At 37.9% G+C, this 17,350-nt stretch overlaps 1 protein-coding gene across 7 annotated transcripts in view; it reads left to right on the top strand.

The window, feature by feature from the left end:
- The window catches only part of CCDC171 (coiled-coil domain containing 171), a 358,505-nt gene that overhangs the window by 170,133 nt on the left and 171,022 nt on the right, over positions 1-17,350 (top strand). For all 7 annotated transcript variants that reach the window (XM_079927995.1, XM_079927997.1, XM_079927993.1 and 4 more), the window contains 2 exons: positions 13,755-14,259; positions 15,098-15,214. In XM_079927995.1, the coding sequence (XP_079784121.1) occupies positions 13,755-14,259; positions 15,098-15,214 (622 nt within the window). The remainder of the gene's footprint in view (positions 1-13,754; positions 14,260-15,097; positions 15,215-17,350) is intronic.

Raw genomic sequence — 17,350 nt, 5'->3', positions numbered from 1 at the left:
CTGTAACCTGCCTTCACTGATCAAGCTTGCTTTAATTGTTCTGTAAGCATCAGGTAGCCTAAAAAATGTTTGCCTGAGTTGTTTTTCAGGAACTTGGAGTCAGCTGTGTCCAGTTAGAGTTTGATCTGGTGAGATCACCAACCCTCCAGATGGGCATGCGTGAATGTACAATCAGTGACCTTTTGACGTCAGAAGGCCCAAAACTCCACCTACAGAACGTGCATCCCGAGGAGAAGCATGTAGCTTACTTGTGCCTGTGCAGAATGATGATACCTCACGTTTTTCTTGTCTCCAATTACTTTCCCCACACTCCCTATACCTCAGCTTTACCCAGAAGTATCCCAGGCCCTTCATCTTTGGGGAGGTGGATTTGAGATTTGTTCTCCCGTCTCTTTGCTTGGCTGCCTCGTGAATAAACCCTTTCTCTGCTGCAAGTCTTTGTCTCAGCGTTTGGCTTGCTGCGCCTTAGACAAATGGACCTGGTTTGGTAACAAGATAATATTTCATTGCTGTTTTAACTTGCGTTTTTCTAATAGTTGGTGATGTTGAACACCTTTTCATGTGCCTGTTGGCTGTCTTTATTTCTTCTTGGGGAAAAATGATCCTCTGCCCACTTTTTAATTGAGTTGTTGAGTTGTATGAGTTCTTTTATGTTATGGATATTGGCAGCTTATAGATATATGATTTGCAAATGTCTTCTCCCATTTGGTAGGTTGTCCTTTTGTTTTGTTGGTTTCTTTTGCTGTGCAGAAGCTTTTTAGTTTGACGTAGTCCCATTTGTGTATTTTGTTTTCATTTCCCTTGCCTTAGGAGACATATCTAGAATGATATTGCTAAAGCTGATGAGAGCATACTGCTGCATATGTTTTTTTCTAGGATTTTTATGGTTTCAGTTCTTACATTCAAGTCTTTAATCCATTTTGAGTTAACTTTTTTGTATATGGTGTAAGATAGTGATCTAGTTTCATTCTTTTGCATGTGGCTGTCCAGTTTTCCCAACACCATTTATTGAAGAGACTGTCCTTTATCCATTGTATGTTCTTTACTCCTTTAATATAAATTAATTGTCCATATATGTGAGAGTTTATATCTGGACTTTCAGTTCTGTTCCATTGATCTGTCTGTCTGTTTTTCTGCCAATACCATGCTGTCTTGGTTAGTATAGCTTTGTAGTATAATATGAAATAAGGGAATGTGATACCTTGAACTTTTTTTTCCCCTGGGGATTGCTTTGGCTATTATTGGTTCCATACAAATTTTAGCATTTTTTTTGTCTATTTTTGTGAAAAATATTATTGAGTTTTTTTTTTTTTTTTTTTTTTTTTTTTACGGTGTGTGGGCCTCTCACTGTTGTGGCCTCTCCCGTTGCGGAGCACAGGCTCTGGACGCTCAGGCTCAGCGGCCATGGCGCACGGGCCAAGCCGCTCCGCGGCATGTGGGATCTTCCTGGACCGGGGCACGAACCCTTGTCCCCTGCATCGGCAGGCGGACTCTCAACCACTGCGCCACCAGGGAAGCCCTATTATTGAGATTTTGATAGAGATTGCACTGAATCTGTAGATTGCTTTAGGTAATATGGACATTTTAACAGTTGTAATTCTTCCAATCTATGAACACAGAATATCTTTCTATTTCTTCATGTCTTCAGTTTTTTCAACAGTGTCTTATAGTCCTCGGTCTACAGGTCTTTCACCTCCTTGGTTGAATTTATTCCTAGGTATTTTATTCTTTTTGTTGTGATTGTAAGTGTGATTTTTTTAAAATTTCACTTTCTGCTAGTTTGTTGTTAGTGTATAGAAACACAAAACACATTTTTGTATACTGATTTTGTACCCTGCAACTTGACTGTATTCATTTATTATTTTTAATAGCTTTTTGGTGGCAACTTTAGGATTTTCTATATATAAAATACTATCATCAGCAGATAGGGACAGTTTTACTTCTTCTTTTCCAATTTGGGTGTCTTTTATTTCTTTTTCATGCCTAATTGCTCTGGCTAGGACTTCTAATACCAAGTAGAATATGAGTGGTGAGAGTGGGCATCCTTGTTTTGTTCCTGATCTTAGAGGGATAGCTTTTAATTTTTCATCACTGAGTATGATGCTAGTGGGTTTGTCATAAATAGCCTTTCTTATGTTACGGTACCTTACTTTTATACCCATTTTATTGAGAGCTTTTATTATAAATAGGTGTTGAATCTTGTCAAATGGTTTTTCTGCATCTGTTGAGATAATCATGTGATTTTTATCCTTTGTATTGTTAATGTGGTATATCATGTTGATTGATTTGCAGATACTGAACAATCCTTGCATTCCTGGAATAAATCCCACTATCATGGTGTATGATCCTTTTAATGTACTGTTGTATTTGGTTTGCTAAAGTTGTTTTTTTTGGCCATGCTGTGTGGCTTGTGGGATCTTAGTTCCCCAACCAGGGATTGAACCCGGGCCCTCGGCAATAAAAACTTGGAGTCCTAACCACTGGACCACCAGGGAATTCAAAATTGCTACTATTTTGTTGAGGACTTTTCCGTTTATGTTCATTAAAGATATTGGCATATAATTTTATTTTTTTTGTCTTGTGCTTGTCTGGGTTTGGTATCAAGATAATGTTGGCCTTATAAAATGCATTAGCAAGTGTTCTCTCCTCTTCAATTTTTTGGAAGATTTTGAGAATGATAGGTATTGAATCATTTTTGAATATTTGGTAGAATTTACCACTTCATACATATTCTTAGTCTTATTTTTATTCTTTTAGCAGTTTGTGAATAGCATCTCCTTCTTACAATACAAATTATATGATGAGTCTCATGAAATCATTCATAGTGGTAGTAATTAATATTAAGTAACACTTTAAAATAAATAACCAATACAAATCATCAAAATTTGGGAGCCAAAAAATGACATGAGGATCTTTAAAATTGCTTTATTACATCACTACTGCTTTTACCAGGTAGCCTAAAATGAAAACTGGCTGTGTAAGTCAAGAATCTCAATTCTGTTTTCCAAAAATTCCAGTATGCTCCTGTTTTTCCTCTATATATAGAGAAGTAGGGTATTTTTTGTAATATATTCCTGATTTTTATCCATTTCTAGCCATGTTTTAATTACTCTCTTATCCTCATCCCAGGACTATCTGTTTCTGGTTGTCTCTCTGCAATGCTTTAACTTTAACCTGGTGCTCTGTGGAAGTGGAACAGCTATATAGAGTAGAGGAATCTATCATGCAGTAAAATTAAATCTTTTTGCAATAGGTTTACTTTACTTTTATCTCTCCTTCCACAATCCATTTGATTTTGACCAGTGACTGAATTTTTTTGAAATATTTAAAATAACATTAGAATATATATATTTTTACAGTTTTTTTTTTTTTTGGTCAAAAAAGTGATACTTGTTAAAAACCGACTTCTGCCTGAGACTTTGATATCTGTAAAAGTGTGAATAGGCAGCCACCTAGAACCCGAATGATTAGGTTCATTTTTTTTCTTTTTAACATCTTTTTTGGAGTATAACTACTTTACAATGGTGTGTTAGTTTCTGCTTTATAACAAAGTGAATCAGTTATACATATACCTATGTCCCCATATCTCTTCCCTCTTGTGTCACCCTCCCTCCCACCCTCCCTATCCCACCCCTCTAGGTAGTCACAAGGCACCAAGCTGATCTCCCTGTGCTATGCAGCTGCTTCCCACTAGCTATCTGTTTTACGTTTGGTAGTGTATATATGTCCATGCCACTCTCTCTTTGTCCCAGCTTACCCTTCCCCCTCCCCGTATCCTCAAATCCATTCTCTAGTAGTCTGTGTCTTTATTCCCGACTTGCCCCTAGGTTCTTCATGACCTTTATTTTTAGATGCCATACCTATGTGTTAGCATATGGTATTTGTTTTTCTCTTTCTGACTTACTTCACTCTGTATGACAGACTAGGTCCATCCACCTCACTACAAATAACTCAATTTCGTTTCTTTTTATGGCTGAGTAATATTCCATTGTATATATGTACCACATCTTCTTTATCGATTCATCTGTTGATGGACACTTAGGTTGCTTCCATGTCCTGGCTATTGTAAATAGAGCTGCAGTGAACATCGTGGTACCTGACTCTTTATGAATTATGGTTTTCTCAGGGTATATGCCCAGTAGTGGGATTGCTGGGTCATATGGTAGTTCTATTTTTAGTTTTTTAAGGAACCTCCATACTGTCCTCCTTAGTGGCTGTATCAGTTTACATTCCCACCAAAAGTGCAAGAGGGTTCCCTTTTCTCCACACCCTCTCCAGCATTTATTGTTTGTAGATTTTTTGATGATGGCCATTCTGACCAGTGTGAGATGATATCTCATTGTAGTTTTGATTTGCATTTGTCTAATGATTAATGATGTTGAGCATTCTTTCATGTGTTTGCTGGCAATCTTTATGTCTTCTTTGGTGAAAAGTCTATTTAGGTCTTCTGCCCATTTTTGGATTGGATTGTTTGTTTTTTTGATATTGAGCTGCATGAGCTGCTTGTAAATTTTGGAGATTAATCCTTGTCAATTGCTTCATTTGCAAATATTTTCTCTCATTCTGAGTGTTGTCCTTTTGTCTTGTTTATGGTTTCCTTTGCTGTGCAAAAGCTTTTAAGTATCATTAGGTCCCATTTGTTTATTTTTGTTTTTATTTCCATTTCTCTAGGAGGTGGATCAAAAAGGATCTTGCTGTGATTTATGTCAAAGAGTGTTCTTCCTATGTTTTCCTCTAAGGGTTTGGTAGTGTCTGGCCTTACATTTAGGTCTTTAATGCATTTTGAGTTTATTTTTGTGTATGGTGTTAGGGAGTGTTCTCCCTATGTAGCTGTCCAGTTTTCCCAGGACCACTTATTGAAGAGGGTGGCTTTTCTCCGCTGTATATTCTTGCCTCCTTTATCAAAGATAAGGTGACCATATGTGTGTGGGTTTATCTCTGGGCTTTCTATCCGGTTCCATTGATCTATATTTCTGTTTTGGTGCCAATACCATACTGTCTTGATTACTGTAGCTTTGTAGTATAGTTTGAAGTCAGGGAGCCTGATTCCTCCAGCTCCATTTTTCTTTCTCAAGATTGCTTTGGCTATTTGGGGTCTTTTGTGTTTCCATACAAATTGTGAAATTTTTGTTCTAGTTCTGTGAAAAATACCATTGGTAGTTTGATAGGGATTGCATTGAATCTGTAGATTGCTTTTGGTAGTATAGTCATTTTCACAATGTTGATTGTTCCAATCCAAGAACATGGTATATCTCTCCATCTATTTGTATCATCTTTAATTTCTTTCATCAGTGTCTTCTAATTTTCTGCATAAACATCTTTTGTCTCCTTAGGTAGATTTATTCCTAGATATTTTTTTCTTTTTGTTGCAATGGTAAATGGGAGAATTTTCTTAATTTCACTGTCAGATTTTTCATCATTAGCGTATAGGAATGCAAGAGATTTCTGTGCATTAATTTTGTATCCTGCTACTTTACCAAATTCATTGATTAACTCTAGCATCCTTAGGATTCTCTATGTATAGTATCATGTCGTCTGAAAACATTGACAGCTTTACTTCTTCTTTTCTGATTTGGATTCCTTTTATTTCTTTTTCTTTTCTGGTTGCTGTGGCTAAAACTTCCAAAACTATTGTTGAATAATAGTGGTGAGAGTGGGCAACCTTGTCTTGTTCCTGATCTTAGTGGAAATGGTTTCAGTTTTTCACCATTAAGGACATTGTTGGCTGTGGGTTTGTCATATATGGCCTTTATTATGTTGAGGTAAGTTCCCTCTATGCCTACTTTCTGGTGGGTTTTTATCATAATTGGGTGTTGAATTTTGTCCAAAGCTTTCTCTGCATCTATTGAGATGATCATATGGTTTTTCTCCTTCAATTGGTTAATGTGGTGTTATCACATTGATTGATTTGCGTATATTGAAGAATCCTTAAATCCCTGGGATAAACCCCACTTGATCATGGTTTATGATCCTTATAATGTGCTGTTGGATTCTGTTTGCTAGTCTTTTGTTGAGGAATTTTGCATCTATCTTCATCAGGGATATTGGCCTGTAGTTTTCTTTCTTTGTGACATCTTTGTCTGTTTTTGGTATCAGGGTGATGGTGACCTCGTAGAATGAGTTTGGGAGTGTTCCTCCCTCTGTATATTTTGTAAGGGTTTGAGAAGCGTAGGTGTTATCTCTTCTCTAAATGTTTGATAGAATTCGCCTGTGAAGCCACCTGGTCCTGGGCTTTTGTTTGTTGGAAGATTTTTAATCACAGTCTCAATTTCAGTGCTTGTGATTGGTCTGTTTATATTTTCTCTTTCTTCCTGGTTCAGTGTCAGAAAGTTGTGCTTTTCTAAGAATTTGTCCATTTCTTCCAAGTTGTCCATTTTACTGGCATATAGTTGCTTGTAGTAATCTCTCATGATCCTTTGTATTTCTGCAGTGTCAGTTGTTACTTCTCCTTTTTCATTTCTAATTCTATTGATTTGAGTCTTCTCCCTTTTTTTCTTGATGAGTCTGGCTAATGGTTTATCAATTTTGTTTATCTTTTCAAAGAACCAGCTTTTAGTTTTATTGATCTTTGCTGTCAGTTACTTCATTTCTTTTTCCTTTATTTCTGATCTGATCTTTATGATTTCTTTCCTTCTGCTAACTTTTGGGGTTTTTTTGTTCTTCTTTCTCTAATTGCTTTAGGTGTAAGGTTAGTTTGTTTACTTGAGGTGTTTCTTGTTTCTTAAGGTAGGATTGTATTGCTATAAACTTCCCTCTTAGATCTGCTTTTGCTGTATCCCATAGGTTTGGGTCATCATGTTTTCGTTGTCATTTGTTTCTAGGTATTTTTTGATTTCCTCTGTGATCTCTTGGTTATTAAGTAGTGTATTGTTTAGCCTCCATGTGTTTGTATTTTTTACAGTTTTGTACCTGTAATTGTACAAAATTGTACAAAATCAGATAATTGTACCTGATATGTAGTCGCATAGCGTTGTGGTCAGAAAAGATACTTGATACTATTTCAAGTTTTTAAATTTACCAAGGCTTGATTTGTGACCTAAGATATGATCTATCCTGGAGAATGTTCCATGAGCACTTGAGAAAAATGTGTATTCTGTTGTTTTGGATGGAATGTCCTATAAATATCAATTAAGTCCATTTTGTTTAAAGTATCATTTAAAGCTTGTGTTTCCTTATTTATTTTCATTTTGGATGATCTGTCCATTGATGAAAGTGGGGTGTTAATGTCCCCTACTATGTTTGTGTTACTGTCAATTTCCCCTTTTATGGCTGTTAGTATTTGCCTTATGTATTGTGGTGCTCCTATGTTGGGTGCATAAATATTTACAATTGTTATATCTTCTTCTTGGATTGATCCCTTGATCATTCTGTAGTGTCCTTCTTTGTCTCTTGTAATATTCTTTGTTTTAAAGTCTCTTTTGTCTGATATGAGAATTGCTACTCCAGCTTTGTTTTGATTTCCATTTGCATGGAATATCTTTTTCCATCCCCTCACTTTCAGTCTGTATGTGTCCCTAGGTCTGAAGTGGGTTTCTTGTAGACAGCATATATATGGATCTTGTTTTTGTATCCATTCAGCCAGTCTATGTCTTTTGGTTGGAGCATTTAATCCATTTACATTTAAGGTAATTATGCATATGTATGTTCATATTACCATTATCTTAATTTTTTTGTGTTTGTTATCGTAGGTCTTTTCCTTCTCTTCTGTTTCCTGCCTGGAGAAGTCCCCTTAGCATTTGTTGTAAAGCTGATTTGGTGGTGCTGAATTCTCTTAACTTTTGCTAGTCTGTAAAGGTTTTAATTTCTCTGTCAAATCTGAATGAGATCCTTGCTGGGTAGAGTAATCTTGGTTGTAGGTTTTTCTCCTTCATTACTTTAAATATGTCCTGTCACTCCCTTCTGGCTTGCAGAGTTTCTGCTGAAAGATCAGCTGTTAACCTTATGGGGATTTCCTTGTATGTTATTTGTTGCTTTTCCCTTGCTGTTTTTAATATTTTTTCTTTGTATTTAATTTTTGATAGTTTGATTAATACGTGTCTTGGCATGCTTCTTGGATTATCCTGTATGGGACTCTCTGCACTTCCTGGACTTGATTGACTATTTCCTTTCCCATATTAGGGAAGTTTTCAACTATAATCTGTTCAAATATTTTCTCAGTCCCTTTCTTTTTCTCTTCTTCTTCTGGGACCCCTATAATTCGAATGTGGTGTGTTTGGTGTTGTCCCAGAGGTCTCTAAGACTGTCCTCAATTCTTGTCATTCTTTTTTCTTTTTTGTGCTCTGCAGCAGTTATTTCCACTATTTTATCTTCCAGATCACTTATCCATTCTTCTGCCTCAGTTATTCTGCTGTTGATCCCTTCTAGAGAATTTTAAATTTCATTTATTGTGTTGTTCATCACTGTTTGTTTGCCCTTTAGTTCTTCTAGGTCCTTGTTAAATGTTCCTTGTATGCTCTCCATTCTATTTCCAAGATTTTGGATCATCTTTACTATCATTATTCTGAATTCTTTTTCAGGTAGACTGCCTATTTCTTCTTCGTTTGTTAGGTCTGGTGGGTTTTTACCTTGCTCCTTCATCTGCTGTGTGTTTCTCTTTCTTCTCATTTTGCTTAGCTTACTGTGTTCGGGGTCTCCTTTTCGCAGGCTACAGGTTCGTAGTTCCCGTTTTTTTTGGTGTCTGCCCCCAGTGGCTAAGGCTGGTTTAATGGGTTGTGTAGGCTTCCTGGTGGAGGGGACTAGTGCCTGTGTTCTGGTGGTTGAGGCTGCATCTTGTCTTTCTGGTGTCAGGTCTACGTCTGGTGGTGTGTTTTGGGGTGTCTGTGGCCTTATTATGATTTTAGGTAGCCTGTCTGCTAATGGATGGGGTTGTGTTCCTGTCTTGCTAGTTGTTTGGCATAGGGTGTCCAGCACTGTAGCTTGCTGATTGTTGAGTGGAGCTGGGTCTTGGCGTTGAGATGGAGATCTCTGGGAGATTTTCGCCGTTTGATATTACGTGGAGCTGGGAAGTCTGTTGTGGACCCGTGTCCTGAACTTGGCTCTCCCACCTCAGAGGCACAGCCCTGATGCCTGTCTGGGGCACCAAGAGCCTGTCATCCACACGGCTCAGAATAAAAGGGAGAAAAGAAAGAAAGAAAGAAAGAAAGAAGATAAAATAAAATAAAATAAAATAATGTTATTAAGATAAAAAATAATTATTAAAAAAATTTTTAAGTATTAAAAAAGGAAAGAAAGAAGACAGCAACCAAATCAGAAAAGAAATCCACGAATGATAACAAGTGCTAAAAACTATACTAAAAAACAAACAAACAAAAAAAAACCGGACAGACAGAACCCTCGGAAAAATGGTAAAAGCAAAGCTATACAGACAAAATCACACACAGAAGCATACATATATACACTCACAAAAAGAGAAAAAGGGAAAAAAAAATATATATATATCGTTGTTCCCAAAGTCCACGTCCTCAGTTTGGGATAATTCATTGTCTATTCAGGTATTCCACAGATGCAGGGTACATCAAGCTGATTGTGGAGATTTAATCCGCTGCTCCTGAGGCTGCTGGTAGAGATTTCCCTTTCTCTTCTTTGTTCGCACAGCTCCCGGGGTTCAGCTTTGGTGTTGGCCCCTACTCTTCGTGTAGGTCGCCTGAGGGCGTCTGTTTTTTGCTCAGACAGGACGGGGTTGAAGGAGCCGCAGGTTCGGGGGCTGTAGCTCACTCAGGCTGGGGGGAGGGAGGGGTACGGATGCGGGGCGAGCCTGCGGCGGCAGAGGCCGGCATGACGTTGCACCAGCCTGAGGCTCGCCATGCGTTCTCCCGGGGGAGTTGTCCCTGGATCACGGGACGCTGGCAGCGGCGGGCTGCACAGGCTCCCGGGAGTGGAGGTGTGGAGAGTGACCTGTGCTTGCTCACAGGCTTCTTGGTAGCGGCAGCAACGGCCTTAGCGTCTCATGTGCGTCCCTGGGGTCCGCGCTGAGAGCCGCGACTCGCGCCCGTCTCTGGAGCTCCTTTAAGCAGCGCTCTTAATCCCCTCTCCTCGCGCACCAGGAAACAGAGAGGGAAGAAAAAGTCTCTTGCCTCTTCGGCAGCTCCAGACTTTTTCCCGGACTCCTTCCCGGCTAGCTGTGGCGCACTAGCCTCCTTCAGGCTGTGTTCACCCCGCCAACCCCAGTCCTCTCCCTGGGATCCGATGGAAGCTGGAGCCTCAGCTCCCAGCCCCGCCCGCCCTGGCGGGTGAGCAGACAAGCCTCTCGGGCTGGTGAGTGCTGGTCGACAACGATCCTCTGTGTGGGGATCTCTCCACTTTGCCCTCTGCACCCCTGTTGCTGTGCTCTCCTCCACGGCTCCGAAGCTTCCCCCGCTCCGCCCCCCCCACAGTCTCCGCCCGCGAAGGGGCTTTCTAGTGTGTGGAAACCTTTCCTCCTTCACAGCTCCCTCCCACTGGTGCAGGTCCCGTCCCTATCCTTTTGTCTCTGTTTATTCCTTATTCTTTTGCCCTACCCATGTACGTGGGGAGTTTCTTGCCTTTTGGGAGGTCTGAGGTCTTCTGCCAGCATTCAGTAGGTGTTCTGTAGGAGTTGTTCCGCATGTAGATGTATTTCTGATGTATTTGTGGGGAGGAAGGTGATCTCCACGTCTTATTCTTCCGCCATCTTGAAGGTCCTCTGCACAAGACTCTTAGATAGCCTCATCCTCCAAAGGGCAGACACAGAAGCAAGGAGAACTACTGTTGTACAGACTGTGCCCGGGGAGAAATTCCAATGGCAGGTATTGGTGACATATCCTCTTCTTTAGCAGGTGGCAGCCTGGCAACTTGTGGTTGTAGGTAGGTGGCCTCAGTTCCTTCCCACTGTATCTCTCCTTAGGGCTGCTTGAGTGTCCTCATGACATGGCAGCTGGCTTAACCCAGGATGAGTGATCTTGGGTAGCTGGTTTTCCTTAGTTAACAATCATCTTTTGATGTTCCGCATTACCTGTGCCAGTCCCCTCCCCTGTCCCATCCCCCCTGGTACTTTAGCTCAGGGAGGAAGGAGCTCAGAGGGATTTGGCTGAATAAGGGGCTTGAGAGCCTAGGGATGAATTTTAAGCCGCTTTCCCCACAGTCAGGAGGAGGGACGCTGACGCTCCAGCCAGACCCCGCGCCTCCCTTTCGCCATTTCCCCTCAGGACGCTCAGGTCCACCCTGATTAGGTTCATTTTTATTTCCATTACTTAGGTATGACCAGTGCATCTCTTTTATCCTAGATTTTCTATAATTTTCCTTTTTTTCTCTAAATGAACTGGTGGAGTTGATTTTGGAGTGAATATGGAATTAAACTTCGTAATTTCCATTTGCTCCCTCTACTCCCTGCAACTCTGCTGCTATCCCGGGCAGTCTTTATTAATGTTTCCAATTTTCCCATCCGTTTACTAAAGCTTAGCAACTGTCCCAAGTTTTTATCGTTTCTCATAGCTTTCTGGGTAAAGTTTAAATTCTTTAGCTTAATCATTTATTATCTACAGACTTGTCAAATTTCCATCATTTTCCTCTTCAGACATTCTGAATTATTTGTACTTCCTTAGAACACATTACTCTGTTTTCTGGCTCTTCCTTTGCTATATGCTAGTCTTCCTGCTTTTTCTAGCTGTAACTTGTGTCAGTTTTCCCTTTTCATAAAGGCTGTTGTACATCTGCTTCTAAGCCGTCTACTTGGCTCTCAGAGTTTCTTCCATCTTCCAGCTGCTCCCAGTGGAACACCATGACCTTTACTAGTGGTCTTTATATGGAGCTCTGGGACACAGGCCCATTGATAAACTACTGCTGCCACAACTTGGCTATCAGTAGAGATGTGGTTGGAGCAAGCTACAATTCCCTTATTTCCCCATTCCTTTATTTCTCACAGTACCACCACAGGTACGGCTGGATCAGACTTCAGAGAATAGTTGGAGTAAATAAAGGAAATTAAAGTATAGCAGAGAAACATTTAAAACCAAGACTAAATCCAATTTCCCTCCTGCCCAAGGAAAAGCATTCAAGAAGTTGAATCCATCAGAGAGTGGCCTCTTGTATACTTCCTTTACTCATTTGTATTCAGGGCTGTACTTCTGAGTGCCTCCTTCTACTCACCGTGCACCTTTGGGAACCTCATCCCCTAGCCTCAGGACTGGTTTTGGTCCGGGGGTTACTTTCCTCAGCCATGTGTTTCGACAAGTTTGAATCCTTTTGGCTACTTCCTGTCAACATTGTCCATGGTAGGCTTTGACACCCAAATCTTGCAGAGTAGTTAAGAGTTTGTATGATTTTCTCTAAGTCTGAACACCTTTGAAGACTTCCTGCCAATGTAAATTTTGGAAATGCCTCTGATTGTTCTAGTTGTTCGTGGATAACTCTTGAATCAGACACTGTAAATCTTTCCCAAGGACCATTGTTAAATTTCAGACGGAGTGTGACCTGAACCAATAATACAAAGAGAAATGTTTTCCTTAATGCCCCCAAAAGGATTCTCTCATAATGAAGATACTACTTCACTTTATATAGAGCACGATTTTTCTCTGTCTCTGACTGACCCCTTTATTCAAATTGAACTCCCTTGGCCTGTTTTAAAAAGAACGAAGTCTGTGGACAAGCCAGGGCAGCTTATTTGGTTAAGTAAAGATTCAGCTAAAGCTGTTAAATCACCATGGACTAGATTAGATTAAATTTTATTACAAGGGTAGCTATTGGCTAGCCTCCTTATTGGCGGAGTTGAGATTTTTTTGTTGTTGTTCTTTCTATTACACATCTCACTCCCACTTGTCCTTTGCCATATTCCTCCAAAAGCTGGTCAACGTCATTTGGTATAAACATCCTTTTGTGCATCTCTGGCAATCTAGCATAGCTCCATCACAGCATTGTACCACAATCATTGATTTATTTGTCTGTTTTCCTAGCGTGTGGAATTTAGTGAGCAATCAGGAAATGTTTATCGAATGATAAATGCATCAGTAAAAGAAATTGGCATCTGTTATCTTCTAAATTTACTCTATTTCAACAGTTCCTTAATGATTAGGTATAAGATTTCATGGGGAGAGCTAGTTTATTTTCTAGTGATTAAAATCCAGTGCCTGCAGTTAAAATTTCTGTGTGTTGCATATTAAGTTTTGAATTATAAGTATCTTGATCAGGAAAAAAGGACCAGAGAGCTGCTGAGGCCCAGCCCACAGTTAGTATTTACTCCCAGCACTGGAGCTGTACTTTGTACAGCCTTCTGTCTTGGGGAGGAAGAAACTGAAATAACAGAGTATGCTCTGAGAATCAGTCCCCTCTTGTCTAGTAAATGGCAGATAGTCAGATGCTGTGTATTGTATTATTTATTTAACCCTTTGCTATTTTGACAAAAAGTTAAGTCTTTTTACATATAGAAAAGCCTCTAATGCTGGTGTGATTTCTGTTTAAAAGTAGGAAATACATGTTACTGAGGAATGGAAGAGAAGGAATTTTCTTTTTCTGAATATGTGTATTTATGCATAAGTATACAGGAAATTTACAAAGTATTTTTAAATGTATGTGCTCTACTTTGTGTAAAGCTTCCATATAAGGGATTTAAAAATTACTGTGCACATTTAGATCTAAGCTGTTTGGCCCACTGTTGCTCTATCATATATATTTTTTGGATATTTTAGACCATAGATCTTTCAAAGGAAAAGAAATAGTTGTCAGCAAAAGTTTTTCTTTTTTAAAAGAGGAGTTAATAAAATGCCTGTTTCATGATCAAATATATTATTTGACTTTTCTTATAGAAATTTCAAGAAATTGCTGAAAAAAATATGGAAAAGTTGAACCGTATTGAGAAGTCACATGAACAATTGGTTGTTGAAAACACACGTTTCAAAAACTTGTTATCACAGACTAAAAGGGAACAAACATCCTTGCTGGCGGCCTGCGCATTGATGGCTGGTGCCTTATATCCTCTGTATAGCCGATCATCTGCCTTATCCACACAGAGAGATTTTCTCCAGGAACAGGTCAACACCTTTGAGTTGTTAAAATTGGAAGTTAGAACTCTAGCCCAGGCTTTGTCAATTGTAGAGGAAAAGAAGCAAGAGGAAGCCAAGATGAAGAAAAAAGCATTCAAAGGATTAATACGTGTATTCCGGAAAGGTGTTATTGCAATTTTGGCAGCAAACAGACTCAAGATTTTGGGCCAGTCGTGTGCCTCTCTTTTTACCTGGATGGAGAGTTTCAAAGAAGGCATAGGCATGTTAGTGTGTACAGGAGAGCCCAAAGACAAGCATAAATTTCCAAGTAAGATAATTTGTGCTTTTAAAAATCTGAGTCGAATGTAAGTGACATACGAAATGAATATGTTGGGCAAAAACATAAAAAAATCATTTACAATGTCAAATCATGTAACATATGTACATACATATGTAGATATGTATGTGTGTGTGAATAAGTGTGTATTTATAAATTAGGCTTTAATGTTTTGTTATAAACATTAAAATATAAAGAAAGTAGCAAATATATATGATTTCAACTTTGTCTAGCTTTATTATATTTGAATGCTCTTTTGACAGTAAATTGAAAAGTTTGTACAGCGATTTTTCAATAAAGTCAATCCAGAAACTCTGCCCTATTTTAAATTAATTAGCATAATTTACTTTCACTTTCTTTGAATTAGTATAAAATGATCAGAGTTAAAAATCTGTTGAAGAATTGAATGAAAATGAAACTAAATGTAAGTTTTATAGCTAACTTTTTTGAATGCTTGACTATTCTGAGGAAACAATTATTTCAGTTTTTAACTTTTCAAAAGCAAGCTATTAAGTAAGTAGAGCTAAATAAAATTTCCTTCTCCCTTTTCTTTTATGATGTCAGTTACCATTATCTATAGAGAGGAGTTAATAAAATGCCTGTTTGTTTCATGATCAAATACATTATTTGACTTCTCTTATATGGAAAAATTGAACCGTAAATAAAGTCAATAAAATCTCACATCTATTATAGACTTCTCTGCACTAGGTGAAGTTCTACATACTAATTTTGATCTACTTCTTAAATAGCTAAATATTGCCATAATTTTTAAACGGATTTTAATAAATTTTTGTAGAATTGCATAATGGATTTTTTTCTGTTTTTGCAGAACATCAAAAGGAGCAGTTACGTTGTTTGCGAACTCTCAGTTGGCTCACCAGTTCTGACCTTCTTGCTGCAATAATCAGTTCTATGGCTGAGTTACAGGAAGCTATTAGTAAAACAGGTATGATTCCCCTTTTTATGTCCTTGCAAAATACATTTAAAAAGAAAATGTCCAGAAATTCTTTATGGTACAAATTCTAATAAACCTTCAAGGAAGAAAATGTATTTGTTTTTATCTTTCTTTTATTCAGGTACAGAGAGATTACTAAATCTATATTTAATGAAGTAGTGAATTAATGTAATTTTTGATGTTAATTTTGTCTTTATGGGGAAATTAAATGACACTTCTTAGTGAATACATTCACCTTTTTTTCCCCTTTGTGATATGCTTTTCCTATGGAAAACTCATCATTAGCTTTTTTATTAAGTACTACTGGTAATATTCTTTCAAATGTTTTAATCTTTCTTCTGTTTCTGGCCATGTGCTTTAGAAATCCAAATAATAACTGAATCAGTAGAAAATTTTTCTCTCTCATTTGGCAACATGTTTTTATTTTTTCTATTTAATTTTAAATAGTCTGCTCCTTTCCACTAGGTGTGAAGCCACCTATAACCAGTGATTTCCAAAGGTCTAAAATGCAAGTTTATTTTTTCATGACTCAGATTGCATGGCATGTTTGTGTGAAAGGTTCAATGAAAACTAATTTCTCCACACTTAAAGCGTAACATACAGTTACCTACTGCTTAAGCTATGTCATTGGACTAATTATGGTCGTTTCAGACACATTAATAGAAAAAAATGTATAGTAGACTTGTTAATACTTGCCTGCGTAATGAAATATTCTAAGTATTAATGAAATGATAATTTGGGATGTAATTTAATTCTTCAGACAATTCTGTTGTGTAAATATAGATCATGTATTGTGATTTCAAACATGTAAACTAGGCTCTTATAGTACAAAACTTATGATCCGAAGATTATTTTTAGGTTGTGGCCATAAATGTTGGTAAGAAATATGCATATTTTAATGTATCGGCAAAATCTCAACATACTGGGTTTGGAGTCTGAAATAAAAGTGCAAATAAATATATTTTAAGAATGTTGGTATTATAAATTCAAAGCAAAATTGTAACATCCTTGAAAGAACTTAATAAATTTTTGGGTTTAGTTTAATAAACAGATGATTTTTGTTAGTCATATTTTTTCAGGTATGTGGACCTAAAAGTAGATTGGTTTCTTAAGCTATAATCTTATTGATATTATTACTTTATTTAATGCATTTTTTAATCACTGTGCTATATGCTTGAGGAGATGAAAGAAAAAGATGTGACTTGATCGATCTTCTAGAAAATATACATAATGGTCATAAGAATAAGAGCGACAACTCATGAACAACTTAGGCAGAATGTAATCAAGGATTGGATGAGAAAGTACAGGCTTTAAATGTAAGAATACGCAGAAGGTAAAGCTCAATGTGGGCTTATGAGTATTGGGAAGGCTTCAGGGACTAGTGATTTAGTTGGGCCTAGAATGACAGTAAGTTAGAGAGGAGAGCTGGCATTCAGCTGCAGGGTATAGCTTAAGCAGAGATGTAGAAGTGGGAATAAGCATAGAATGGGAAGAAGGGACATTCAAGAGGTGAGAACGTAAATCCATGCCTAGCAGGTCTGACTTATGGATAAAATATACTGTCTACTCTAACCATATTGGGAAGTAGTGGGGGAAAGGGTAGATCATTGCCATGGGATCAGATTGTTGATTTATGAAAGTAGGCAGCGATTTCCCCTGAGCACATTTTCTAAAAGTAGCCCCTTGTAACATTTTTAAGTTAAAATATTGACAAAATTTTTATTCAGACCCTGATAAAAATATGTGTAGGTAAGACCTGTGAAGTAGAAGGTAGACCAAGAGTGGTGTTTTAAGTGCTTGCCTATCTCTAGGAGCAAGCTGTCTTTGATGTTAGACCCTGGTATGCCTCTAGCTTGAGGAAATAGCAAGTTCAGGAAAACTTATTTTTAGGCAAGCCTAAAAGGATATGGTCCAGGCAGATAGATAATTGTTACTGAACTAGTACAAAAATGATCAGTGTGGATCTTCTCCAGTGACTAGCTGGGCTTATAGAATAATTCTTTCAAAACATGATGAAGGGTTAATGTATTGTTATCTAGGCAATTGTGTTTTCATTTTTAAATGTATCCTAGTAGAAATTTTAGATATTTTAGCAGAAAAGGTGGGAAAATATTTTCAAAGTCTATG

Source organism: Stenella coeruleoalba, assembly GCF_951394435.1.
Source record: "Stenella coeruleoalba genome assembly, chromosome: 7".
Taxonomy (NCBI): Eukaryota; Metazoa; Chordata; class Mammalia; order Artiodactyla; family Delphinidae; genus Stenella; species Stenella coeruleoalba.
Note: the sequence above shows the minus strand (reverse complement) of the source record. Positions and strands in the feature narration are given on the sequence as shown.